Source organism: Geotrypetes seraphini, chromosome 4, assembly GCF_902459505.1.
Source record: "Geotrypetes seraphini chromosome 4, aGeoSer1.1, whole genome shotgun sequence".
Taxonomy (NCBI): Eukaryota; Metazoa; Chordata; class Amphibia; order Gymnophiona; family Dermophiidae; genus Geotrypetes; species Geotrypetes seraphini.
The window spans coordinates 188,610,834-188,629,053 of record NC_047087.1 but is presented as its reverse complement, the minus strand read 5'-3'; the positions used below and the strand labels follow the sequence as shown (position 1 = coordinate 188,629,053).

The following is an 18,220-nucleotide window of genomic DNA, read 5'->3' as shown; positions in this document are numbered from 1 at the left end:
AAATGCCTCATTAAAAAATAATTAAGAAAACTAATTTTTTGGTACGTGTCTAACTAAGTAGGCACCTATAACGTCCCAGTAGGCATCCACACTGAGGCAGCTACCAGAAGATAGGTGTGGTAAGGGACATATTTGGAAAAGATTTTTGGCATGGTTTGATTAGGCACTGGTAAGTCCCTACCTTAGGCACATCCATTTATGCCAAGAAAATCCTGATATAAATGGCAGTGCGCCAAAGGATTCGATACCTACCAGTGTCTTAGGCACTGCTAGCTGGGATTCTATAAATGGCGCCTAGCTGATGATCAACAACTTAGATACCACTTATAATATCAGGGCCAAAGCATGTAGAATACCGCCAATTCACACTTATATGTTAAAGCTAGTAGTCTAGAATTTTATGTGCAAATGATGCTTACATGCAGTGCTGTAGTAAAGGGGGTGATAGTGGGGGTGGCACTGGTCGCCCTGGGCACCGTCTTGGTAGGGGCGACAACACCTGTCCGTCTACCCACACCACGCTCGTGCCCTTCCTTCCCCTTCCTCCCCCTTACCTATTTAAATCTTTGCCAGTGCTAGCAACTTCTCCAACCTGCTGCTCACGCCGGCCTGGCTTCCCTCTTAAATCACTTCCTATTCATGGGGCCAGGAAGTGACATCAGAGGGAAAGCCCACACTGGTGCAAGCAGTAGGCTGCTCGTGCTGGTGAAGATTTAAAGAGGTCCTGCGAGGAAGGGAGGGCATGAGTGTGGTAAGGGGAACAGGGAAGAAGCATGAAGGGCAGGGAAGGATTGGGGGAGGGCAGAGAGGAGGGCATGGGGGGGAGGGCACCACCGCCCCAGATGTCTCCTATCCTCGCTATGCCACTGCTTAAATGTAGGTACTGAAATTATCAAATTGGGGGGAATGTATTACAAGAAGCCTAAAATTCTGTTTCACAAATATCATACAAAGGAAAAAACATTTCCAGTAGCACAAAGCTATTTCCTAGCAGACTATGAGTAATTGGTAACAGGAATTTGTGAGTGTTGATTTATGTATTATCAAAAGAAGGGTACAGAGTTTCTGTAAAATGAAAATTTCATTCCTTAAGATGTCCTATGTATTATAGCATATTTTTACCTGCAAAATGGAATCAGGCTTTGATTCGTGGTTTGCAAAGTTGAAATAGTACCACAGAAATGATAAGGATTCACGTGTGAAGCTCTTACTTGTTCTAGCTAGAACAATCTTAGCACCTGAAAATTTTATATTCAAAATGAGAGCAGAAACACAGTTAGAAATACATCTAAAGACCTGAACTGAGTAGAAAGTATTTGGATACCAAGTTCTTGATACAATGACCTGATAGATTTGCTCATAGATAGAAGGAGGAAATGCATGTCTTTACTAATGGACTATAAATGCTAGTCAAAGTTTCTACCTTATAAAACAGCTTTCTATTAAAATTTAGGATAGAAAAAATCTTCTCTAAATACTAGGGAAGTGAAATCATTTCAAAGCAAAATTTCCCATACCAATTCAGGTCATTTGTATCTCAAAATGAGAGGAAAAACCTGAATTTGTGGAATTGGCATTAAAGAATACTAGCATAAGTCTGCATAAACATACCCAATTTTAGGCATAAACATTTATGCCAGCTCGAATATGACCACTCTCGATATTTATATTTTTAATAATGCTTAAATACTTTTAGGATCCTCGGAAGTAAGCACAGTAGTCTTCGGCAAAGTTTTTGGAAGAGCTGCTAAATCGTTAACGATCCTTTAGCTATTTAATTTCTTTTTGTTATTGTATAAATATACCTTTTCTCAATTTTAAATATAGTAATAAATTACATCCTTTATAACTATTCATAAATGTTTTCAGCTGAGACACTCAGGGCCTCTTCTAGTGCAGAGTCACACTGAATGGCCTGCACTGCTCCTGACGCTCATAGGAACCAAGGAGGGTAGGGGAGTAGCCCTTTTGATTTTTTTTTTTTTTTTTGGGGGTGTTAATCAGGTACTTATTGCATCTTTTACTATAGAAGTCAGCAACCTATGGTACTGTGATACTGTAAATTAGTGATTTATATAATAAATCATCCCCATCCACAAGTACCCTCTTTGGCACACTATTGATGACATTCATTTCAAAATAATAAAAAAAAGAGAAAAAAACTGAAACAAATATGTTCTGACTGTCCATTCCTGAACAATAAATTGAAGGGATGATAGTCAAAATAGTCAAAAGGAGAGAAAAGAATGCAAAAATGCAAGATTTGGATAAAAAGAAGAAATTAGGAAGAGGAAAGAAAGACTCCAAGCTACTTAAATGTGTCATACGTTTTCTATCTCTGTGTTTACATACCTGATGACTTTAGTGCATAATCTGCTACTTGCAAATGATCCTCAGCAAGTATTTTATATGCGATCCTGAGCATTTTTGCAAGTTCCTATGAAGAAAAAAACGTGAACAAAGGAAAAGATATAAAAATAAAGCCACAAATATCAGGCTGCCCAAACTCTATGAAGAGTCAGCCGGCTTTTCATGATATCTATAATAAATATGCATGATATAAATTTGAATATAATATGGCTTATTTTCAAAAACGTTTATCTCACCAAACAGTTTGAGTGGCTATTTTTGAAACCCTTTTTGCAGGCAGATATCTAAGCTGTTTGTCTGCAGTGCATCTAAGTTTCAAGTAGAGGGGAGTGCTGGAGACATGGTTTGAGTGGGACTAGGGTATGCTTATGATTTGGATGGTTTACTGTATAAATCTCCAGGGTGCAATTTGCATATTTGAGGTTAGACCTGTTTCAGTAATAAATAAGTGCGAAAAAGGTACCCAAACTGAACAGATGTTCACTGTAGGGATAAAGGCATTGCCCCTCACAATTCCCTACTGGTTACTGATCCCCCTTTCCACTCACCAAGTATGTGAAAGAAACAATACATAACAGTCTGTATGACCGCTTCAGATCTTAAAGTCAGTTTTATTAGAGCATCAAGCAGGTCATTGGAGTCACCTAGTGGTGATGCAGTGGATTATAGAGATGGGGGCCCAGGTCCATATCCTGCTACACTTGTGAACCTTCAAAATCCCAAGAAAAACCTGCTGTACCTATATATAGGTGATATCTACAGGCATAAGGGTTATTGTTGTGGTTTACAATTGTGTTCTGTAGTTTTGGATGGGTTTTTGGAGGACTTACTGCATGATATAAGGTGGTCATGGTGAGATGTATATCGCGGTGCTCCCTAGGGTGTTCCACTGCTCTTCTGGGATGTATATGTGACCAGTCTACTAAAAATGCAGGCCCCCCTCCTATATCTCAATGACTTGTTTTGTGCATTTTTTGGACTTAGTTATTATTATTTTTTTCCCAAAAATGGTTCAGAAAGATAGCCATACTTAGCACAAGCATAGGTATGAAATAGTCATTTTTGAAATAACAAATAACAAGATAGATATTTTGAAAATGGGAAAGTTTTGAAAATTGAAAAGTTTGGTACTAGATTTATGGAAGTGTCTCACAAGAAGTCCAAAATCAGATTTAGATATATCGAAAATGCACCTCCATATTTCCAGCTTAGTCAAATGTATCTCATGTGTCATCATAAATGGATATCATGCAAATTTGATCTATTTGGGAAACTCTACATAAATAGCATGTGCTGACTAGGTCCAGTTGGTGAAAAATTAAAGGGAAGTACAGATCAGTTTTAAGATTCAATTGCAGAGCTGAATACAGGCAGTTCCTGTTTTTTGAACATCTGACTTACATCAGATTCATACCATTCTCGTACCTTCAGTGTTCCAACATGCCTCTCTCCCTCCCTCCCTCTATTCTGTTCCCCAAGTACGTGCCTCCGTCCCATGGGTGTTTACTTTCTTCTGGCCGGCTCCCTCCTCCTTTCAGCCGCAGTCATTTCTCTGCACAAAGCTGTGGCCAATACAGGTCCCGTAGCTGAGCCAGAAGTCTTCCCTCTGATGTTGGAGGAAACCTTTGACATCAGAGGGAAGGCTTTCAGTTCAGCCATGGGATGTGCATAGTAGCTGCTACCCATGTCTTAATGCAGAGAATTGGTTGTGTCTAGAAGGAGGAGGGAGCTGGCGAAAAGAAGGTAAACACCCACAGGGGAGAGGCATGTACTAGGGGCTGAGAATGGAGGGAAAGAGAGAGGGACACATTGGGACACGGGAGGGAGGGAGAGCGGCACATTGAGACTCGGGATGGAGTGAGCTCAAACTTCAAACACAGAATGGAAGGAAGGAGGGAGGAGGCATGAACATAGGGCATAAAATGGAGGGAGGGAGGGGAGCATGAGCCATGGGATGGAAGAATGGAGGGAGGGAGAGTAAGAGATGCTGAGGTGAGGAAGGGAATAGAAAGGGAGAATTTGGTGTCTGAGTGAGAGGGCAAGAGAGATGGTGTACATGGGGAGATGAAGGAAGAGGAGAATTGTTGGGCATAGAAGGGAGAGAGATTTCTTGGATATGGTGATGGGATAGGAGTGAAGTAGAGATGCATGAGGAAGAGAGAGATGAGAGGGAGTAATGTTGGATGTTGTGATAGAGAGGGAACAGTGGGATGGATGGAAAGGGATGCAAAAGAGGCCTCAAGGAGGTAGAGAAGGTGGGAAGAATACTAGGATCTGAGCTACATACAAATTCAACTTAAGAACGGTTTAAAAAATGGAACCCGTTCTTAACCCGGAGATTGCTTGTATGCTCCAGTAGAAGAATAGAGGAATATACTGTAGAATGATTGGGCAGGAAGATGGGTAGAAGACAAGAACCAGCTGCACGTTTTTACCTCTTCTGAAACAATTGCAGTAGCTTGAGCTTTCTCTATTTCAATGTGCAGAGTCTGGGTGATAAAGTCCTCGATACAATTTTTTATACTCTCAATTTCTGCCTTCAGCTCTGTCCTTAGTTCTTTCAGGTGTTCTATGTCATTAAGGAGACTTCCCAGCTCTTTATAGATCCTTGATAGAAGTAAAAGTAAAATGAGAAGAGATGCTAGAAGAAAATACTTTGGACACCTTTTACTAAAGTGTTGTAAGATTTACTCCTATAGCATTTCCCAGCAAATAATGCATAATAAGGGGATCATTTTATAATTGGGCGTCTCATTGGTATATATTCTATTAAGGGATGTATAGTATCCATCAGATTCTATATTGGTTGCTAAAAGTTGGGTGCCTGATTTTGGCTAATTTTGGCTAATTGGCTTATTAGGTGAGATCAATCAATTATTGGCATAAACAAGTTATTTTTTAATGTGTGGGTAGCATGCCCCACAGTTTACCATTTTTTGCTGTTTGTGAAAGCTTATCATAGCTTTGTAAAAAAAAGGCCCCATAGTGCGGAGAGAGCAAGGTAAACTGAGACAGTAAACATGGGAAGTGCAGAAAAGACACACCTGAAATTGTCAGTCACTGCATATGAAAAAGAGGGCAAAGTTTGAGTGAATGATAAAAGTTTTCTAAGCATAAAAACAAAAGGGCAAAAATATTTTGCCTTACCTCTCCGTATCAAGGTCTCTTGGACAATTCTCAGAAATCAGTGCTGAATTTTGAGTTGGCAATAATTGTCCTCTTCCTCGAATGTTAAGTGGAAACCTTGCATTGGATGAAAGAAACCATAATCCTGTAGGTGACAAAAATGAGAGAAATCTAAGATAATGCAAGGGTGCTCCAGCAAAATAGAATAACACAGTTTCAGGTGCAGTTGGTGAGGATTTCAGTTGCATGATATGAAGTTACTGTAGTTTAAACAAAGTTTCACTAAAGATAAGAGAGTGGACAGAATAATTGGACTATAAGGGAAAGTTGAAATATTTATCTAAGAAAAAAACAATTTCATTCAGACTCTGGATATTGGCAAATTTGGATCAACGTTTGAGAAGATTCACTTTAAATCAAGAGGCAGGTTCAGCGGGGATTTCTGAAAATTGCTGAATCTTTGGGATTGGACCACATTCTCTCCAAATTTGCTTGAAAAATAGTTAATTTTCCCCTAAAACAAATAAACCAAAATATCCATAGAACTCAAAGAGGCTATAATTCATCTGGTTTGAATTTGACTTTCAGGGAAGATGGTGAAAAGTATGCTGGTTGAAGCCAGTCTTACTTGCAAGGCAGCTCAGCCTCTGATGCTCTAAAAGGTTCTCAGGGGCTTCTACCAATCGCAGTAGCAGTCACTGAGAACCCTATGCAAATACATTACAGGGAGCTTATTAGTCGTAAAATGAGCACTCCTTGTAATTCATAGAAGGGTATGTTCACATCTTACTCGGCAAAATTTTGCAGCAGCCAGTAGTTGTTTGTGTATCTGCTGTATGCCTATGGTTAGAACATAGCCTTTAGGTGTGGGACACATACTTACAAAATACACGCACAACAGCTGGGTCCATATCATGTGTGAAACAAAAATACACAAATTGCTCGCAAGCTCCAGTGATTGGCAACTATACTGGGCCTGCGCAGAAGAGTTGCGCCTACCACTTACGGCCTCTTTTACAAAGCTTTGTAAAAGAGGCTGTTAGTCTTTTGTGCAAGGCGCAAGGCACAATTCCTCCCCCTTTTACCAGGCTACTCAGTATAAATAGAGTGTATATGATTTACGTGCTATTTGTGCCGAGCCTGCCTCGGAAAATCAAAATTGCTCCCAACTCAGTATTTTTTATTGGGTTGATGAATCTTTATGCATCTTGCCCTCAGTTTTCTATTCGGTTCTACTCTTGAGACAGGAGTTCAAAATTCCCATCTACCAATGACTTTGTGTGATGGGGAAATTTTATAAAGTTTTATAACAGAGGGGGACATGTTCCCTCTCTGCTTGCAACTCCCAGACGCCATCCCCGCTAAAAAAATCAGCATTTAGGGCGACATCGACCATTTAGCCTGTCGATCTGAAAGGTGATTAGTCCATGGACAGATATCTGCTGAAATCGCCAAGCCACATGAGTTTCAAGATGCAGAAAAAAGACAAGGAGAGGAACAAGCCTGCTAAGAACAAGATGATGGATATGCCACCAGATACTGCCACTTTGCAACTCTCCCCGGCGCAGTTGGAAGCGTTGAAGGTGGCAGTGATTTCTGCGCTAGACCCTCAAATGATCAGGCCTTCAGATCAACTAACCCATTTGGAGGGCATACTTTCTAACACTACCCGCCGGACGGAGAGCAGGAGCAGCGAGTTTCAGTAGTAGAGGATACCTCGACGGTGATGTCCTTGGAGCTTGGGGAGCTGCAAAGGCTCATGCAGAAACAGGTTGACAAGCTTGAGGAGCTTGAGAACTGCTCCTACTTTGGGAACCTATACTTTCTACGTGTCCCTGAATCGGTTTCCGATGCAACCCTGCTTACAACTATGGAAGATTGGCTCAACTGTGAGTTTTTGGTGTCTGTGATGGTGGGGCCTATACTTTTGGAAAGAGCACACTGCTTAGACCGCTGTGGACCTGATGCTAATCGACTAAGAGTGAATATTGTAAAATTACACAATTATGTTCATAAAGTTGAACTGTGTCAATACAGGGTGAAACGGGACTCTTTGAAATACACTGATCACCCTGTACGGGTTTTCCAAGATTTTTCTGTAGCTTTGATGGACACCCACAGGAAATTTGCGCCCATTTGCTCTAAGCTTCAGAAATGCCACTTGCGCTTCATGCTAATATACCGGGCTAGGTTGTGGGTTTACCACAAGGGCCGTTGACAACAGTTCCCTACTCTGACTTTAGCAAAGGATTTTCTAATTACCTTGGAGGTCAACGCTCCGGTCCCGTGAGCCTCTCTGGACTGATTCTGTGGCTATGCTGTTCTGTGATACTGAGGCTATTGACCTGTTTTTTTCTGTTGCCTATTTGCAATTTTATACCCAAGCTGAGTCTTACTGATAGAATATTATGTATCTAGGGGGTGCCATTGGGGACCGTACTGTATTTTCTGGTGGGACAGGGTAAGGGGGGTTGCGAGTGGGGGAAGGGGGGTTGGGTCTTGGTGGTTTACGGTATTTTATACTGGGTTGTGAGTTGTTTTTTTCGGGAAGGTTGGGGTTGGGGTGGGTTGGATGTCCACCTTCAGCCTCTTTATTTCTAGAAATTTTTGTAATTTTGGGATTGCTTCTTACTATTTATCTTGTGTTTTCTCTTATTGTTATTCCTACTCCAGGGAAGGCTGGGCTCCTGGGGTTTCCTTCTTCTGAGCACTCCCTGGGTTTTCTTCTTCTGAGCACTCCCTTTTATATTACATACTGGAAGTTGGGAAGAATTACTTCCCCATTAAATGTTCAAAAATTTTGGTACTTCTGCAGCGCTGCCACGCAGATATTATGTGACTACAAGGGACTCACCTCACAGATGCAGAGCATCTTAAGTTACGTTGCTCGTGGGTCGGTGAGATGTATTACGCCTCGCCCTCTGGTTGCCATGGTGGCATTGCAGTGCTGGTATGTAAGTCCTCTCCGTTTGGAATTCAGATTCTTGTAAAGGCTTCGGATGGGCACTATCTTCTTCTGAGATTGACACTGGGAGATATACGCTACTCACTGCTAGTGGTTTATGGTCCAAATTCGTCTGAGTCCTCTTTTTTCTAGAAGCTAACCCAAATTTGTTCTTGTTACTCTTGAGATCCGCTCATTTACTGTTAAACCGCTTGCTCTTATGGGAGCTAAGGGGAATTTACTGGCTGATTTTTGCAATTCTTTCCCAGTGGTTGATCCCTGGCGTTTGTTGCATCCTAAAGTTCGTGACTATACCCACGTATCACGCGCTCATCACACCTGGTCCTGGATAGATTTCCTGCGTCTGTCTCCGGAATTGTTTCCTTCAGTCATGTCAACCGAGATTGGTCCCTTGAATGTTTCAGATCATATGCTTATCTGGATGGATCTCCATTTTGATACTGCATATTTTCGATCTCCCTTCTAGCGATTCCCCTTTTATTTTGCACAGGACGCTGAATTTAAGAAGTTTGTCCAGACCCAGTGGGATGAGTTTTTGTGTCATAATACGCAACATCAGGACAACCCAAGTCCATTTTAACACTTCACACTCTTGGGGGGGATGATATCCCGCACCACTGAGGTATCGACTGTACTTTATAATTTCTTTGTGAAACTTTATGATTCCCCCGATGATGCTTCACCAGACCTTGTGGTGGATTATCTTCATTCATCTCGGTTGCCTTGTCTTCCTGAGATGGTGGTGAACGGTTTAAATCACCCCTTTCAGGCAAAAGAACTGCAGAATGTGATTCAAGCCTTGAAATCTGGAAATGCTTCAGGCCTGGATGGATTTTCCAGTGAATTCTACCAGATGTTAACTTCTCACCTTTGTGGCCCTTTGTTATCTTATTATAACGCAGCAATTTCTAAGGGTTCCTTCCCCCCATTATGCCAATGAGGTGCTCATTACCCTATTGTTGAAACCAGGTAAGGCAGCGGTTGATCCTGGTTCTTACTGACCTATCTCCTTGATCAATGTCAATCCTAAGCTCCTTTTTTGCATACAGGTTTATAACAGTTTAAAATGGTACTTATATAATTACCCCTCCCAATGTAAAAATACAAGCATGCAAGGTGATAGGCTCAGGCGTAATCTAAGGAAATACTTTTTTACTTCATTAGCAAGTTTCTGATCTTCTTTCTTGCCCCCAAATTCTGAAACATCATTGCATAATTGTTATACAGCTTAATCTCACCCCTTTTTAGAATATATCTGCACCAATATCCATGACCAGTTGGTTAAGCTCTATGGAGGGGAATTCTATAAATGGCACCTAAGTTAGGCACAGCTAATCACGGATGCCTAGCTGAAATCTACACGCAACTTAATTTTTCTTAATTAGTTAAATTGGCATGGTAACTGATCATGCCATTAAAAACTAATTTAACATAAAACAGAACTTTTTTTTCTATTTTTATGCTGTAGTTCTTCTCCTTTCTATCCTACTGTACTGGTAAGTCTCCAGTCTCTGTTTATAAGTCTTTAAGTGTTGGTCTTTGTAAAAAACAAAAATTTAAACCTATTGGTTGTTTTTTTTATTGTTCATCGCCTTGAAACTGTCTAGGCGATTAATCAAATTTTTAATAAAACTTGGAAAACATAGAAAACAATTAAAATTTTGGTCAGATAAGTACATTCTTCTGACCACTTTGGTGCATTGATTTTATAAGCCATTTACCTGAGCAGTATACTCTGTGTGTGTGTGTGTGTATATACTGTATATACATTATCTATCTATCTATACACATGAGGAGGTGCTAAAAAGTCTGAGTCCAACCAATGAGCTTCCTAAATTCTGAATGTTATTTTGCCACTATAATTGAAAACAGTGTTATCTTATTTCATTAAATGTTAATTTGCAGAAACAAAATTCTATGATTTGACATTGTTTCAGATCATTCATTGAACCAAATCCATGTCATTCTCTTCTTGGTTAGGCTGAGAACTTTTCAGCACCCCCTCAAGTTTATTTATAAAAATGACATTCACTTTGAATGCTACACTCACCAAAAAGAACCATCCCCAGGACTATTGAGGTTCCATTCATTTCCTTTTTCAGTCTGTAAGAGAGCAGGGAGAATTCATAGTAGCATAGTAAATGATGGCAGATAAAGACCTGAGTGGTCCATCCAATCTGCAGCAGCTCTAGAGTTTTGTCTGAACAACCCATATTAAACTCATTAAAAAATCCTAAACAATACTATTGAATGCATCAATCTCATTATTTCTTAACTGACATGTAGCCCCTCTTATGACATCAGCAGCCATTTCATTGCCTCATTTAAATATTTTCTCAAACACTTAAGAATCCCACATTCTGAACCTAGAAAGTTTGATAGGTTGAATAGAAATATTTTAAATAAAAAGAAAAACACAATTAAAAATCTATATTTAATGCGGGGTTTAATTTTCAAACAAAAAGGAAGTGAAAATATACAGCTGGGAGGAGGGGAGAAGCAGCAATAGGAGAAGAGGAGATAGATGAGAGAACAAAATGACTATTCTCTATTCTGCTCCAGACTAATACACACACGCCTTCTTTCCTATAGGCTACCTAGGGAGGGGTTAGTGCAAAAGACTACTGCTCTGTGGTCTGAAAAGAAGGGGTATAACTGTGTTCCAGGCCATTGATCCATAAATTATTCTATTTTAAATGAGAGAAATGCCATGGAAGTAGAAATACATGAAAATAATTCTATCAAGATATTAGAGTTATATTTATGTGAAATTGTTATTTGGAGCATAAATTCATCTGTAATTAAGACGATTAACCAGTGAGTCTCTTTGGCTGATCCCTGATTAGCGAGTTGATTCTTACCCCTAGATGGGGAAATAAAGAGAAGGATTTGTGCTTATTCTTCAGATATAAGCCAGACCCTTCTCTTGGTACAGATGAGCATTACTGGCTCTTGTGCAGTTGCAGCTGCCATTTTGGGGGGAGGAGGATGTGTGTCTGTGGCAAAGACTGTGGACCTGAGTGCTGATTGGATTTCACTTAGCCTGGATTTGAGACTGGCTCCTCAGTGATCCGTAAGTGGTACATTGTCGGTAGCTTCATCAGGAGCGCTGGTGAAGATAGTAGCTGAGAGATCTCCAGGCTTAGGAGGGCCTTCAGCAGTGCAGCAGATATTTCCCACTTGTCCAGCTGTAGGAGCTGAACATCATCATAGAATTAGTGCTGAGGAACATTCTTGTTCCGAGGGTAGCAATGCTGCATTTAGAGGTTTCCAGAAGCCAAGGGTGGTTAACATGGACCCCATCTGGAATGCAATTAAAAGTCTAGATACCTCTCTAAAAATTCATTTTTAAGGTGTGTTTAAAAATACTGATAAGAAGATAGCCGAGGCAAATTTGCATGAGGAGCAGTTAGTTCAGCATGTTAGTAAACTGGGAATAATGGGAGAATAATGGGAGAGCTGAAAAATGTAGAGATAACTTTTTTGAAAGATAAATATAAAGGGCAAGATTCCACAGAAGTTGCTGAAAGTTAGGCCTACCACCACCTAACTTAATTGGTTTAATTGTGTTTAAGTGGTACAATAAGTAGACACACCATTAAAACCCAATTAAACCCTCGGATAAAAAAAATAGCCACCATTTTCTGGCCTCAGAGGCCAACGCCTAGGTCCCTGGTGGCTAACGTTGTCTAGTGACTTTGAAGCCTGGAAGTGGGCATGGTTAGTAGTGGCACCGGACTTCAGTATCACTATGCGCCACTGGCTGCCATTCAGGAAGGAACCTGGGTGCTGGAAATGTAGGCTTTTAAAACCCTGGCCTACATTTCATGTTCCTAGGGCCCTTGGGAGCCGCGATTCTGGAAGCAAATTAACTCAAAATGCAGCTTGATTGAAAAACAAACATGCATTTCATCATCTACCATCTGTAGTTATTCTCTCTTTTTTAATTTAATTTCTGTCAAAGCTATCTCATCCATATTTATATAGATATCCTGAAAACTTGACTAGTTAGATGCATCCCAAAGATTGGGTTAAGAACACCTGCTATAGAGTAATACTAGCTGTAGAGGTATGTATGAAGGACCTTAAAGAGCAGCTCATCTGTAGTTCTCTCTTTTTTTAAATTTAATTTGTCAAAGCTGAAAATCTAAGTTCGCAAAGATAAGAAGGTCCATGTTAGGATGGCTACTGCATTAAAACGAAAATGAAAATTACTTGCCATTAGTTTTCAAGGACCAATCACGTCAAAGAATGATGCATGTCTAGGCGGTTATATCCTTATGCACACAGACGCTCATAACATTGATAGACTCTTGTATGCGATGTACATGTCATCTATTCTAGTGTATACTTGTGAAAGGAATTTTTCAAAATAAAGTAGTATTTAGGAATCTCTCGTGGCACACTCAGAATCTCTTCAGAGCACACAGTTTGAGAGACACTGATATACATGAACAGTTTCTGGGCTCATTGTATATATTTTTCCAGTTTTAACTTCAGGGAGTCAGAAGCACTAGAAAGACTTCTTGGCCTTATGTGCAAGGGTATTGGCATTTCTTTTGAAATTTCTTTCATATTACTTATATTTTCTTTGAGCCTATACAACTGTTGGAATTTCTTGAGGTATGAGACGGTATTCAGACACTGTCATTTGACCCAATCCTGAATAAACTTTTTTTTTTTTTTTTTTTTTTTAAATCTGATGAGATGTTTGACTGTCCAGAATGCATTTATTATGGTTTTTGCCATGATACTTTGCGGTCTGACAGAAGGATTTGTTTTCTTATAATTTGATAGAATATTTGTTTTATTCTTTCTTTTGCATATTATAGATTTCTGCTTGATAATAATTTGAGAAATTAATTTAAAAAATATCAAATTCAGTGTGAAAGCTAAGGCAGGGTATTTTAGAAAAATTTTAATGACTCTACACTGTGCTCTGATGTCCCTGAGATCACAACTAATCTAATGCAAACCAAATCATAATATTTTTTTTCTTTATAAGTAAAATATCAAGCCTGTATAATACAGTAGGTATTAATAGCATTGAAGCCACAGAAACATAGGAGCTAAATGTCACTGGGCACTATTCCATCTGTGTCATAAAGATGTGTAAGGGAACAATACATTCTTAGCAGCAGCAGCTTCAGAAACATTCAGTCTTCGCTAGTTGTAATGTGATAGTGAGAGGATTGTTGCAAATAAGATAAAGTAGGAAGTGATTTAGCATGAGAGTATGAAACCCTGTGGTGAGGGATGATTTTGAAATTCCTTATCCAACCTTCCTTGGAGGTTCCAGAAGTCAAGACAAGGGTCTTGAGAGCCTAGGTGTTTTAAGGACAAGAATAAAAAGAGGCAACTGTTTTTGGTATCTGTCTCTGAACAGATCCCAGGAGATGGACTGAAGAATCTGAAGTGAGGATAATGATGCAAGGAGTCCACTAGAGAGATAAGGAATGAATAGGGGAATCAAAGGTAAAAAAGGAAGAGGGTTATTAGAAGTATGGGTATGAACTCCAATCATGGTACTGTAAACTGCCCACCCCCCAAACACCACCCCCACTAGGGTTGCCAGATTTTCCAATTGGAAAATCCAGACCCTCTAGATCCGCTCCCAGGCCCTCCCAGTCCCACCCTGTAATGCCCTAATCCCGCCCCCAGTCCTGCCCTAGGCCCACTACCCGCTGCTTGCTCTTGTCGGAGAGGGATGAAGTCTGAGCATGCATGGATGTCATATGATGATGTCACATGCACACATGCATGCATGTGATGACATCATGTGGCATCTACACATGCACAGACTTCCTTCCTGCCCGACGTGATTTGAGGAGGCTTTTCAAAACCCGGACAAAGAGCCGGAGTTGAAAAGCCATCTGGATCCCCAGACATGTCCTTTAAAGTAGGACATATCTGTGGAAATCTGGACATCTGGTAGCCTTAACCCCACCTTCCAAAGGCCACCTGTAGCCTACCTGTAACTTTTTCAGCAAGACCGGCAGGCCTGCCTATTCAGAATGGCGGCCTTCCCCCAACCGATGCATCCTGGGATGTACCGTGGAGGGGCCTAGAGCCCTGATTGGCCCAAGGTGCTTAAAGCTCCTCCCATAGTTTATATTCTGGGATATACTGGGCGTGGCTTAAGGCTCCGATTGGCCAGATCCCTAAGGCCTCTCCCATGGGAGGAGTCTTAAGTGCCTGGGTCAATCAAGGCCTTAGTTTGCTCCCTGGTGTATCCCTGGATGCATAAGGAAGGGGAAGGCTGCCATTCTGAATAGGTAGCCCTGCTGAAAATTGTATGGGTGGGCTTTAGGGGATGGGGTTCTGGGGGGGGGTTATGTGTTCAGGAGGGGTGGACATCCCTCCTGCTGGGAATGTTGGAGGTTGCTGGAAAGAGGGATTGGGCATCCGTCCTGCTGGGGATTGTTATGGGGGGTGGCAGGAGGGATTGGGCATCTTTCCTGCCGTGGACAGTGGTGGTGGTGGTGTTCGGGCAGTGGCGTACCTAGCATATGTGACACCCGGGGCCCATCATTTTTTGGCTTCTCCCATCTGTACGAAAAACATGATTTTTAGTAACAAGTCACACGTCACACATGAGTACCTAGGAAAAGGCAGCATCTTACATATGCAGTGAGCAGTACAACATCAATACATCCATTGTAAAACTAAACAAGCCAGACTAGTACAGATCAATCCTACACTGTCAATCCTAAAAGAAAATCATGTCTTTCAAACACACAGAACACAGAAAATACCTTCGCCTAGTATGGAATATGTCATCACAAACTAACCCCTCCCTCTTTTACAAAACTGTAGTGTGGATTTTAGCCACAGTGGTAACAGCTCTGACGCTCATAGAATTCTGAGCATCAGAGCTGCTATCACCACGGCTGGCGCTATAAAAAACGCTCTACAGTTTTGTAAAAGGCGGGATAAAATAGAAATACATAGACAAAGGTTAAATTGAACCAGCAAGAAGCTGGACTCTGCATACAATGCAACACCACAGAAACAGTGACACATGTCTCCTAAAGCAACAAATAAATAGAAAATTTTTGTTCTACCTTTTTCTTCTCTGGTTTCTGCTTTCCTCATCTTCTTGTTACTCTCTTCCTTCCATCCACTGTCTGCCATCTCTATGCCCCTATACTGCATCTTCTCTCCTTCTATGCCCCTTCCAGAAACTGTATGCCTCCCCCTTCCATCTCTCCTTTCCCCCCCCCATTGGTCTAGCATCTCTCTCCTCTCCTTCCCTCTCCTACACCTCTCTTCTGCAATCCCTTTCTTCCCTCATTTTCCTTTATAATTTATTTTCTGCATCCATCTAGATTACATTCTTAATACCCTCTCATCAATTTCCTTTTTTACTGTCTACCTACAGTTCACCACCTCTTTCCCTCACCCCCTCCAGTATTTCCCTAACTCAATCCTTTTCCCCCATCATGAGCCCTCCTTTTATTTATCCCTTCCTTCCATCCTCTGCCCTCTTCTCTCTCCCCACTTCCATCATCTGCCCCTTCTTCCCACTTCCATCATTTGCCCCTTCTCTCTCTTTCCCCACCACTTCCATCATGTGCCCTCTTCTCTCTCCCCCTTCTCTCCACTTCCATCATCTGTCCCTTCTCTCTCTTTCCCTCCTCCTTCCATCATCTGCCCTCTTCTCTCCCCCCTCTTCCATCATCTGCCCCTTCCCGCACTTCCATCATCTGCCCCTTCTCTCTCTTTCCCCCTTACTTCCATCATCTGCCTTCTTCTCTCTCCCCCTTCTCTCCACTTCCATCATCTGCCCCTTCTCTCTCTTTCCCCATCCTTTCATCATCTGCCCTCTTCTCTCCCCCCACTTCCATCATGCGCCCCTTCTCCCCACTTCTATCATCTGCCCCTTCTCTCTCTTTCCCCCCACTTCCATTATCTGCCCTCTTCTCTCTCTCACTTCTCTCCACTTCCATCATCTGCCCCTTCTCTCTCTTTCCCCCACTTCCATCATCTGTCCCCTTCTCTCAATCTCTCCATCCACCACAGGCACATCTTTCTCCCTCACCTTTCCAATTTTGGCAACAAGGTTGGCAAGCCCCCCCCCCCCGCAATGGCACTGAGTGGCATCGTCACCCCCCCTCCGCGACAGCACTCAGCGGCATCGGCACCCCCCCCTGCCTCATGACAGCACTCAAGTTTGGCTTCCTTCTCCCAGCATCAGCAGAACTTCAAATCGGCAACAGGTGCTCAGTCAAAAGCTTCCCCTGACTGAACTGCCTGGGCGGAAACAGGAAGCTGAGTCAGGGGAAGGTTTTGACTGAGCACCTGTTGTCGATCTGAAGTTCTGCTGATGCTGAGAAGAGGCCGAACTTGAGTGCTGTCGCGGGGCAAGGGGGAGTGCCAATGCCGCTGAGTGCCATCGTGGAGGGGGGGTGCCGATGCCGCTGAGTGCCGTCGCAGCCCAGGAATTTTCTGGACCTGTCTGGCTGTGCACTTCCCTTAAGGCTGCACCCGGGGTGGACTGCCCCCCCGCCCCCCTTGGTACGCCACTGGGTTCGGGGATGGTAGCGGGATGGAGTGGGCATCCCTCCTGCCGACCAATTTTCAGGATTTCCCCAATGAATGTGCATGAGATCTATTAGCATGCAATGAAAGCAGTGCATGTAAATAGATCTCATGCATATTCATTGGGGAAATCCTGAAAACCCGACTGGACTGTGGCCCTCGCGGAGGGACTTTGACACCCCTAGTGTAAGTGAAGAGTGCTTAATCCAGACATGGGCAACTCCGGTTGAGGGATTCTCTGCTGCGGCCGCTCAACTGTTCAAGGCAGGGAGATACCTTTGCTGCAATCAATTTAGCGGTTGCGTCTATTTGAAATGTAGGCCAGCTTTTCAATGGCCTACATTTCAGGCACCTATCGTGGCCCTAGGGAAATGCCTAGGACTTCTTAAGCTTGCCCATTGCCATTTCCGGGTGAAACCATGCCCTCGTCCAGTCTTGGGCGAGTTTATGCATCCCTAGGCAATCCCCCCTCACCTACAGTGTAGACGGCCTGCCTCGGGGGGGGGGGGGGGTTCTTAGAAAATGTATGTCTCTTTTTTCTTAGAAAATATGCATCTCTGGCTGGTTAGACAGCAGTAGGACACCTACCGCTGCCTATAATCGGGACATCGTTATAGAATTTGCCCCATAATGTTTAAGTTCTATCCAGGACATCTTGGGAAAGGTTTGATTATTACTGCACGATATCCAAGTCTAAACACACCCAAAGTCCATGCAGAATATACCTCCTACATGCCCCCCTTTAGTTTTGGATGCACAGTGGCTAGAATGCCTTGCAAGATGTCCAGAAATTTTCAAAAATCTGCCATTGGATGTCCTAGTGATTAGGATAGCCAAGTACCAATTTATGCCAATTTTTGGACATCTTAATGTTTTGAAAATGCCCCTAATAGTATAATGTTACCCATATTCCTTTATTCTGTTCCAGAGAACTTACTGTACATCAAATGCTTTTTAATAGCAATTGTATTTTGCATATACTAGTGACATTATATTTTCACACTACCCAGAGGAAGACTCAATCATAAACTTACCTCATTGGCATGCTCAAGATAACAGCTACAAATTGGCTAATGCCAAATATGAGGTGTGGCAAAATGTGATCTGGAAGAACAACAACAGAATAAATTGGAAGGTTAGCTTAAGTTAAAATGAGAATATTCATGTAAAGAGGAGATAATTTTATCCTCAGACTGAATCACATTGAAGCAACAGAAG

The 18,220-nt window shown here is 42.0% G+C and overlaps 1 protein-coding gene across 1 annotated transcript in view; it reads right to left on the bottom strand.

Moving 5' to 3' along the window:
- Positions 1 to 2,344: 2,344 nt before the first annotated feature.
- LOC117359730 overlaps positions 2,345 to 18,220 on the bottom strand; it is a 46,113-nt gene continuing 30,237 nt past the window's right edge. The window contains exons 5-9 of the mRNA XM_033942947.1: positions 18,037 to 18,106; positions 10,512 to 10,564; positions 5,518 to 5,641; positions 4,806 to 4,977; positions 2,345 to 2,437 (exon numbers count right to left, since the gene is read on the bottom strand). Of these exons, the coding sequence (XP_033798838.1) occupies positions 2,345 to 2,437; positions 4,806 to 4,977; positions 5,518 to 5,641; positions 10,512 to 10,564; positions 18,037 to 18,106 (512 nt within the window). The remainder of the gene's footprint in view (positions 2,438 to 4,805; positions 4,978 to 5,517; positions 5,642 to 10,511; positions 10,565 to 18,036; positions 18,107 to 18,220) is intronic.